We start from the raw sequence: 11204 nt of genomic DNA on the forward strand, positions 1-11204 counted from the left end.
TTTAAACAGGTCGTTCCTCGTCACTTTTCCCGCTCGTTAGCGTCCAAACCAATTCAGCCCCCGAATTTCAAGCTTTCAAGCCTCAACCAAACCTTAATTATTTGTTTACAGTCCAAATAAAGACTGATAAACATGGGTCGAAAGGTCCAAAATGTACATCAATAGGCAAAAGACAAGCAAATGTATTATGGTGCAAATTTTCCAAATCTCATGTCCTATTTGTAAAGATCTTGTATAAACATTGTATACTGGCAAAGGTGAGAACTAGTAATTATACATTACAGATAGCTATACATCCATTAGGCCACGAGGTGGACAACCTCTGCGATAACCAACTTATGTGAGGTGATAAGCGGCATATAAAGAGCGGTGCGAATTGATGAAACAGTCAGGTCGGGACGTTATCCAGTTTGGAGAGACGCTGTTAGAGTAATCGCACAGAAGCAAAGGATACCTGTAGGAACGTCAAGGTAAGCATTCGACGAAGTTTTAGTTTGAATTTTTTTTTCTTCTAAGGTGAAACTACTCTTACAAATTCATTCTTTAGGTTTTCTTTTGTTTTAAGCGAATAATCGTTTCTAAGTCTCTGCACTAAGAAATGTTGCCCGTATTCTCATCACATCAGTGTGCCATGACATAGTGCAAAGAAAAGGGTTCCATATCGAGACGCTTTGACATTCTAAAGCTAAATTTTTACATATTCTCTTTCTGATATGTCATTTATTTGGAACTTACGTGATGCTTTCACTTGTATATCCGTTCCATTACCCATTTGTACCATTATCTTAAGATTGACTTCCAGTGGGCTTTTGAGATATTGTGTTTCAGGAGCGGAAAAAACACCATGAAACGATATAATTTCAAACCTTAATCATATAAATTACAGCCCTTTCGCACCATAGTATATTTCTTTTAGCCAGTCACCTATATTCAGCTGTCTGTAAAATCAGCTATACTCGCTACCAAAATTGCCTTTAGTCAGTGACACGTAACAAACAAAGCCCTAAATATTGACATGTTGAACGTTCATACTATTACAAAGAAAATGAAAATATTTCATAATGTTAAACTCCATAATGAAAATATTTCATAATGTTAAACTCCATAAGCTTAGTTTCCACACCAAGAACTCATTGCCTCGGGTGACGTCGTAATTACTCAAAAGCCACCTGCATGCTGGACAATTGGCGTGGAGAGTAATTTGTTTTACAATGGCTGCACCAACAAACGGCCAGAACAAACTGCACGCAGTAACACAACCTACACTGCTATGTCTGCAAACAGATTACATTGCTTAAATTTCCTAACATCATTTTCTTGCCGTTGAAACCGAGCTTTTGGACTTTAAAAATAATGGAGTAGAAAAGAGTTCTATCTTCATTTTCCTGGCAAGAATATGGACTTCCAACATATTCCTTTGTAGGGGTTGTGTTGTTACGTGTAACGCTTAATAAAGGGTAGATTTTAGACGTAAATGTGGAGTGATAACAATATTTCCGGACAGGAGTTCGCTGGCTCGAGCGGTTAAAACACTGGCTCACCGGGACTGATGAGGAACAGGCGCTATTACTTTGGCTGTGGCTTTAGTCAGGATGTTTGTAATGTGCCCAGGGAAGGGCGGTGTTTTATTCCCGGATCTCCGGTTTCCTCCATCCATAAGCCTGATCACTGAGTGAAAAAATCTTGAGCACTGCGTTCAACACAAATCAAATAAACCAATGATTCATGTCTCGACATTTTACTTGACTTTCACTTCGTTAGTTCCAGTAAGTACAGTTTTTGTAGGACGTTTTAACCCTAATACAAAGTTTCCCTTTTAGATGGGATCTTTTGATTTTTCTGTCGTGGACTTCTCCATACTGAACATAGCAGATGTTAGGGGAAGCGAAGTGCCTCTGTTACGGGAATGTGATCAGCTGACGGCATTGGCTGATGAAGTCATGGCGGCTTTAAAGGAATTTGGCATTTGCTACCTAAAGAATCATGGTATATCCCCCGAAAAGGTTGGATTTTTTGTTCTATGCAATTTTTTGTTTAATATCAATTTCTGTTCGATCATACTGGCAGTAATAAAAGTGGCCTGTAATTACGGCCTTAGCACATTTGTATTATTTACCTCCCAAAGAAACGTGTACTATTATTATAATTATATTAAATATACATATATGTACATATTTCATATTCTATAGTGGAAGTTTATCCAACTTTTCAACCATTACAGTCTTTAAGAACTAACTGTAATTGACAAGAGCGTAATTTTAGCCTTAAAACACAGGCATTGGTCTAATATGTTTACAATAGTTTAATGATGGAGACAAGGTGTCCTTCATCTAATGGTATGAAAGATTACGCCATTAGTTACTGGCAAATGGGCTCTCTCTGATTCCTCTGTTGTTAGCAAGTAACAGACGAAGTGAAAAAAGCGGTAGTATCAAATGCTTTTAACAAATCAGGTCGCTTGGTCAAATCAAGAACTCGCTGGTTTGGCTTGCTCTTTAAATTTTGTCATGAACAATCTCGATTCCTCCACCCATAAACCTGACTTTCGTCAAATGAATTAAACATTCTTGAGCACGGCGTTAAGTAACAATACAATAAAAATTTTAAAAATCAATAAATCAGTGAATCGATAAACTGAAATCATTTTACGGCACATCTTAAAGAACATTAATAAAAATAATGTGAGACTAATTGCGCAAATATGAGTTTAAAATATTCCTCTTTTCTTTTGAAGACAAAGACACTCTTTGACCTTACCCGGGAAGTATTCGCACTTCCGACGGAAGTGAAGATGCGCATGTCCCGACGACTGGATGCTCTTTACCATGGGTATTGTACTAGAGAGATAGAAAGGTGAGGGTTCAGTTAATAGTAGTTCTGAATCTGCGAATAGTCTGGCGTGGTTTACAGAATGTGCCGAGCGATTAAGGGCCAAGGGTCAGTTTCACAAAGTGCACTTAGTTCTAGTAAGCCCTTAACTATCATGACAACGTATGTTGTAGAGATATAAAGTACACTTAGCTGTGGGCTACTTATCACTAAGTACTCTTCATGAAACCGGCCCAGTCGTCAACATACATTCTGTCGCCACGCAGCTCTGCAGGTTCTCGGTTCCAACAGCAATAAAGGTGAAAGTTATCAAATCTTCTAATGACAACCCACATAAAGCTGCCAATTAAAATATATACACAACAACAGCTTCAGGTTCATAGAAAATTAAATACTCAGACACCTACTTTAAACACATATCATTTTCCGGTGTTCGTTACACAATAAAAAAAAGTGGCGGTAAGTAACCCGTTATCTATCTATCTACTTATGCATTTGATTGCTGTTTTACGCCGTACTCAAGAGTATTTCGCCTATTCGACGACGGTCAGCATTATAGTGGGAGGAAACCGGACAAAACCTGGGGGAAATCCACGGCCATGAGCTGGTTGTTGGCTCGTATGGCCGGAGAGAAAGCCAGCATGAGCTTTCACAGCGACCGTATTGGAAAGAGGCTCCTGGGTCATTGCGCTAATACCTCTGCCCTGGATGCCATAAAATGATGCCCTTGTACCCAACACGGTTCAAGACAAACGTTGTTGAGTGGGTTGGCCGATAAATGAATTATTTCAGTAGCCAGCTCTGACAGAAAACAGGTCACTGGTGTGCAGAGTAGTGAGAGAACTACATGTTTTAAAATGTCCACAAGACTCTTAAGATATGTCAGAATCCGTGGTATCCATTTCCATGAATTTTGATAATTTCATAGCAGAAAATGGTTTACCCTTTATACGAAACAGCATTTATGGAAAAAACATAACGCAAAACAGAAAGTACGCTAAATAAGTACTAGGAAGTGTCCAATGGAAAGACTTGATTCTTACATTTAAACACCTTGTCCCGTGTTACATGTCCCGTGTTAAACACCTTGTCCCGTGTTACATGTGCATTAAAATGCGATAAACACCCAAAGCATACATATACAAGCATTAAAATGAGCATTAGTTATAACATGCTAGTTAGTTAGGAATATAACATGCATTTCTTATTGCCTAAGCTGTATGTAACCGCCTGGTTACTCACCGATATGATAAGTATTTATCTATCAATACGAGGAACATATCAGCCGATAACCTGTGGTTTGCAGATAACTGCTTTTATCTACCTCACGTGCTAACCTTTTCAGATAATAACTGCTTTTTTCTACCTCACTTGCTCCACACTTAGTTCGCATATGTCATACTAGTGTTTTAAGCGTTGGTCTTGGCGACCGATAACAGCCCCTGACAGCTAAAGGAACGTTAATAATGGTATATCCTAAAACATTCAGCATGTATTGAGCTCCGATGGTGCCTATAATACATGTTAATCAAAATGGGGATGAGATGGGGTCTTCAATCATTGATGCATATTAGCATACCGTAAACTACCAAATTCTCCATTTAACTGATTGTACATTGGAATGAGCCTGGGGGAAGTCACGGCCACCCGCAGGCAGGTTACTAGCAAACGCTTCCCACGTAAGACCAGAGGGGAAGTCTCTCAATACACGAGCTGAACTCACAGCCACGGCATCAGTGAGAGGTTCCCAAGTCAATATGTCGTACCAGCAAGTTAACCACTTGGTCAAGGACTCCTCGTTGTATATATATATAAAGCACAATAACTCGAGATAGGTGTTCCATTGTTGAGTTTGTATGCGTAAATTTCGAAATCGCGACTTGCGCACTGGAGCTGGGATTAAGATAGTCTATCTTAATCCCAGATTAGAGTACTGGTACTGAGAGCTTAACCCGACTAACTTGACATTCAGGGCCATAGGCTAAAGGTCAATGAACCAATAAAGTTGTTTAATAACGGAAATCTAATGACAGATGTAATGTAATGTTGTATAGCGCCATCAGCGTCAGTTTTATTGAGGACGAAATCCTGTTATTTCACCTTCACACTTATGGTCATGTGTGTGCAAGTTATGTAAGCTGTGCTTCTTCATTTGAGCAGGCCAAAAGACGTGACCTCTGTGGAAAGGTACGAGACTTTTATGACGTGTCCTCGACAAGCCTTTGTAAGTACAGTAACATATAAAATGCCAACAAAACCAATAATAAAACAAGTTATTTTGAAGTATCACCATCCATGTTATTCCCTTTTTCGGTAAGGCCTAATCAGTGGAATCGCACACCGTTCCAAACTGTAGGGACATTTTCATGTACCATTTCGAATCTTCTTGTCTTATATACAAAAATATCACATTGAAGATTAAATTGCCCAATTATTCATCTGTCATTTATCTATTATCAGAGATCAATTTATTACCTTTATATTATTATGTTGTTTTCACATGCCTATAAATAAATATACATTGTATTCGTTTGCCTAAAATGAAAGGTACACGTCTGATGAAATTGTTGTGTAGTGGGTTTAAGGTTATAAATATTCATTTATTTATTTATTTATTCTGTTGACGTGGTATACAGTGGTTTACATTTTGTTTCGTTGATCATCTCCTCCAGGCCTGGCCGGACGAGGTGCCTGCTTTTAAACCGGCATCCTTGGACGTGTTCTATGAGTTCGAGGAGTTGTCTTTTCGTGTCTTTGATGTTTTGGCAGTTGGCCTCGGCCTGCAGGTAACACATCTTCAAATTGAGGTTACAATGCATATGTTTTTTAAAATTCTTGAAGACAAAGAAAACACTAAAGTGATGAAAGTACCAGATGAAAGATCTGATCAAGATTTATTCGGAGAAAGCGTGCATATGTAGGCCTATACACATTTGGAGTGGTGAAATCTAGCGGTCCATGAGTGTTCAGTGGCAAAATCCTGATGTGACGTCACTGGTCCCAATAAGTCAGAAAAGGTCAACGTAGAACCAGACGTTTCAAATACATGTACATTTTACTAGGTTGTACAATTTAAAAAAAAAAAAAATTTCTGTACAGTGTTATCTGACATATATTCCACATACATTCTGACATATGTTTTCTTTGCCTTTAAAATACTTATGTGAAGCCAAATGTTTGAAAATCAAGTTAACATGAAATCCGAAATGTAAATCGATTACCCAAATTCACATGTTCGTACATGTATGTTCCAAAGCAGGTTATAGGTTACGAGTGATATCTTGTGTTTAGGTTTTAATCACTATCGCGGTTTTGAACCTTTCTTTTTCAGGATCGTGGATTTTTAAGACGAAGCCACATGGAAGACAGTGGGGATCTGAGAAATTTTCTCTATCACAGTTATCCCGATGATTTCGGTAGGTAAAGGATTCTATTCCATCTTACCCCGATGAATTCGGTAGGTAAAGGATTTTATTCCATCTCACCCCGATGATTTCGATAGGTAAAGGATTCTATTCCATCTCACCCCGATGATTTCGGTAGGTAAAGGATTTTATTCCATCTTACCCCGATGATTTGGGTAGGTAAAGGATTCTGTTCCATCTTACCCCGATGATTTCGGTAGGTAAAGGATTTTATTCCATCTTACCCCGATGATTTCGGTAGGTAAAGGATTTTATTCCATCTTACCCCGATGATTTCGGTAGGTAAAGGACTCTATTCCATCTTACCCCGATGATTTGGGTAGGTAAAGGATTCTTTTCCATCTTACCCCGATGATTTGGGTAGGTAAAGGATTCTGTTCCATCTTACCCGATGATTTCGGTAGGTAAAGGATTCTATTCCATCTTACTGGATGATTTCGGTAGATAAAGGATTCAATTCCATCTTACCCCGATGATTTCGGTAGGTAAAGGATTTTATTCCATCTTACCTCGATGATTTGGGTAGGTAAAGGATTTTATTCATATTAATCTCACATACTCAGTGATGTAACACTGTTATACACTGAAGTCGGGGATAGGTTGTGCCTATGTGTTCATCCATGCAAAGTTGAAGAATGAAAAGATAGAAACACAATTTTAAGGTAAATTTTTGTAAAAACAATGCATGCGGGAGTAGTAAGAAAAACACTGGGACACAACGCTTGCGCACTAAATCGAGATCGGATCGGGTTGCATCTGTGCGTCGATCCAAAATATTGTAAAAAAAAAACCAAATCTGCGGTGATCTGTCGTTGTTACAGGCTTATGTCTATTTTATGTTTCTTCCTTTGATCAGTTCCAAAACCGCAACAAGTCCGACTCACAGAACATTATGACGTTGGAACTGTGTCATTTGTTTACCAACGTGACGTTGGAGGACTAGAGGTAAATGACATATTAAAGACAACCTTCCAAGTATCTCAACATAATTTTTTTTCCAATTTGACCAGCTATGAACCATCATGTCGGATCCTTTCTTAAGTGATTATCTATGTTATTCAAGAGATATGAATATAAAAGATACTGAAAATGAAGCAATGAGAATATGTTGTGAGAACATGACTATAACGTAACTATATGTTTAAATAACATATTTGTATTCACTGGAGGATTTTATAAGATCGCCCTTGAAGTATTCAACACAACCCACATATCTTATACAATATATTAGTGCAGCACAATGATTCCGGAACTTCTCACCAGTGCTGTCGACGTGAGTTCAAATCCAGCTCATACTGTATAGCTTCCTCACAGGAAGGTCCTTAACAATGAAATACATGGATAAATCAGTATGTTAGATTTAATTTGTTTAAGATGGGATAGCACTGTCTATGATCATCTGTCATCTGAGAAGCATTTCTGGGTTCCTGTAAAGATCTTGCCACGCAGATTTTATTGAATGTGCGTAACCATTACGTGAATGGCTTTTAATCATAAGTCAGATAAAACATCATACATCCGACAGGTTGTATATGTGGGCATGTGTCAAGGTGCAGAAAAACAGGCGCATTTTGAGTATACTACTGTGTGCATGGAAACCTGTTTTAACAAATGAATTGGTTGGCCAGGCTGCGACAAGCACGCGACAGCAGATTATAGTTACAATGTAACTACGAATATATCAGTATAACTCACCATAGGCGTTACACTCGTTGCCCTTTGAGTACGAATGCCTCAATACATTTCAGCTATCATGCCGTCTTGGCTACTTCTACCTAGAAATACCCCATAACATTCCAGTTACAGTATCATGATTTGTTCAGTTGCCTTCCGACTACGAGTACCTCTTCAGGCACAAATTACCCCACGCTGGTATAGCCACATTGCCCCCCCCCCCCCTTATTACTTGCTGAACATCTTACCACATATCATATTGTCGTAACTACTTTGGTTTAGCTGACCTCACAGGTTTTCCTCTTTCCAAACTCTGTAAACTTGACTTCTGTCCATTGAGCGAAATAGTAATATAGTTTGGAGTAAAGAATAAAGTCCTACCTTTCTTCATTAACACAAACCAGAGAAAAGACTAGAAATTCCCTACCCACCTTACAAATAAAACTCAGAAACACAACTTGAATTAGTGTATGAGTTAAGAAATAACACTGATATTTTTTTATTCCAGGATGTAAACTTTGCCACGATAAGGTTTTTTGGGGGGTTTTTTTCGCCAACAATTTTAAACTCCAACATTGTTTCTCTTGAAAGATTTGTTTTTGATCCACAATCTTTTTTCCATGCAAGTTATTCTCGTTCATCGTTATTTTTCCTCCAAGAATTATTTTTTACCTCCACCATTCACATGATCACTTCAAGACTCATATGAATGGCCATGGATGAAAATAACAAGTCTTCCACTAATAAAGAATCTTTGAATTAGTAATCATTTAACTTGAAACTAATTTTAGATCAAAAAAATTAATATTTCATAAAAGAAGTAAAATAAACGAAAAAAGAAACTTATTGGGGTAAAATCCAGCCTTGGTGTTTTTTTTTTTACACTTTAGTATTCCATACTTTCATCAGTATAGTGATGGAGCTGTATATGCAAGCTATATAAACCCCTTTTTGTTTACCGCAAGATTCAAACGAAATCCGGAAAGTGGATTGGCGTCCCATGCATCCCTGGCACAGTGCTTCTGTTAACTGGTAAACTCATGGAAAGATGGACGAGTGATAGGCTCAAAGCTGTGGTGAGATTTTTTTTCTTTGTCATTTAATGTCAATTCAATTTAATGCCGATTCAATTAAGTGCAAGTAACAAACGAAAAAACTAAATATTCTCTATTTACCTAAAACAGTAACTGAAAGAAAGCAACATTTGCATCAACATCTAACACTATAAATAATTAACTAACGTTTATATGAACAATCTTCATAGTTTTGTATTTTGTTCACTATAGTGGGAATATTTTTGTGACATTTCAATCTAGGGTGCTCAGGCTTTCTTAGACCACTCCGAAAGCCCAATTCAGTTCATTTGGTTTATATTATTCGAAAAGGACCTGGTATTATAAGGCAGGAAAATCGGCCTCAGTGCAAAAAATTGTGACCCTCTAAAAGCGAAGCTGACTATAGCTGTAATTCACAGCTGTTGGTACCTTCGTAAGGCCACTTCGGTTTTCAGTTCCGTACAAATCCTCTTTTCCTGCTATATGACAAACGTGCGATTTATAAACCTTTCAAAATATCCACTGAAGCGAGTCTATATCCGTGTATGGCGACATAGATCATAAAATCCAAAAATTGTAGCCCATGGTCTAGTCACACCGAAACACATCTTCGATTTAGACACTGTAAAGTGGGGCACAAAAACTGCATCCCACATGTAACTTGCTGAAAAATAAATATATAACAAATGTAACTTTCAGCATTATAATTCCAGTACATATTACACATACTGTAGCATGGCAAGGTAGTGATAGGCGACCACATGTGCTCTCAAGCAGGATTCACGTATGATTTCGGTGTAGTTGCTACACGTTACTCATGAGCATACCTAACAGTTATTGATTCTGATTCCTGAAAACACGTATTTAACACAAGTTATATCTTGATTCACACATAAAAAATGTTTCCAGTGAAAAAGAAATGAACAACTGAGATTCTAACTCTTTCTCTAAGTGCTACGTATTCTCCACACTGACATTGTTAGTTCACTATTTCATGAAAGATGCCTTTCATATCTCGTCAGAAATTCGTATTTTGAACTTTGTATAGCTTATGCTTTACATATGAGGGCAAACGTTAACCAACACGAAACTTTGAGAGCACGTACCAATTCATACGTGAAGGTTTCATTTAAAATGTTTTTGGTTAACGTCTATCTGCATACATTAAATTAAAATCACAGTGCCTCGGGTTATTACTAAACAATCACCTCCTCTATTACTATATAACTTCACGTTAGCGCTTAGCGCTTGGACTGAGTTTTAGTACTTCTGCTTCAGAAATTTACAGAATTGTTCTACATGGGGTTTTGAAATTTGCACTTTCTTATAGTTCTTAGTCTTAATGCACTTTATCCGCCTAACCGTACCAGTCTTTTCTTTGATAAGACTGACCATGTTTATCTCGATGTGTTATATTACATTCCAACATTCCTTCCAGTTCCATCGGGTTGCTATCCCAGAGGACCAGGCTTCAAGACGCAAAGATAGACAGTCGCTAGCGTTTTTCCCGCTTACGGCCGATGATTTTGAGTTCCGTTGCTTGGATGGGTCCAATAAATACGACCCCATCACTCTGAGAGATTACTGCGCAAAAAATATATTGAAAGGAGAATATGTCGACGTCTAGCATCACCTAAATACACTGGGCTGAGCGACATTCAGACTACAGGATGTCGCCATTTTCGTTATACATAATGGACGTAACAATTAGACAATTACAGTTTTGCTTGTTTACATAACCGGATAATGCTCGGAAAAACGGAAATTATTGTGAAAGTGATTTTCAGTTTCTAACAAAAAACGATCTTAAAATTAAACTTCACTGCGAAATCATGTTTGTTTTGAAAATGGCAATATCTTGTGTGTGTCTTTTTGTAACTTACTTTTGTTATGCATGTCTTGGACTCATCTCGCCCTTCGAGAACACCAGAATGACACCTCTACAATATTCTGGCAAAGGTTTAACCAGAGCGTGGCCTGCGACTTCATTAAGGAGCCCTAAAAAGTGACATGGTGAGAAAAAAATAGAAATAAACACACACACAGACAACTTTCAAAGTGTCAATTATGTTTTTAATAACAGTATAATTGATTAGTAGAATGCATAAGTAAGTTGTGCGCACGATTTAATAAAGACCTTTTAATAAACTTTAAAAGCTGTGTTTTTTTTTCTATGTACAATTTTTTTTCTACAATGCTACTGTTACGGCTTTATTCATCT

At 37.7% G+C, this 11204-nt stretch overlaps 1 protein-coding gene across 1 annotated transcript; it reads left to right on the forward strand.

The window, feature by feature from the left end:
- Positions 1–434: 434 nt before the first annotated feature.
- Positions 435–10976, forward strand: LOC135462033 (uncharacterized). Its single transcript, XM_064739367.1, has 9 exons — positions 435–470; positions 1821–2003; positions 2735–2853; positions 4990–5053; positions 5502–5615; positions 6161–6245; positions 7111–7199; positions 8894–9004; positions 10422–10976. Exons 2-9 carry the CDS (start codon positions 1821–1823, stop codon positions 10608–10610), a joined length of 954 nt encoding a protein of 317 aa, XP_064595437.1. The 5' UTR covers positions 435–470; the 3' UTR covers positions 10611–10976.
- The last annotated feature ends 228 nt before the right edge of the window (positions 10977–11204 follow it).

The sequence above is a fragment of the Liolophura sinensis genome, chromosome 1 (assembly GCF_032854445.1).
Source record: "Liolophura sinensis isolate JHLJ2023 chromosome 1, CUHK_Ljap_v2, whole genome shotgun sequence".
Lineage (NCBI taxonomy): Eukaryota > Metazoa > Mollusca > Polyplacophora > Chitonida > Chitonidae > Liolophura > Liolophura sinensis.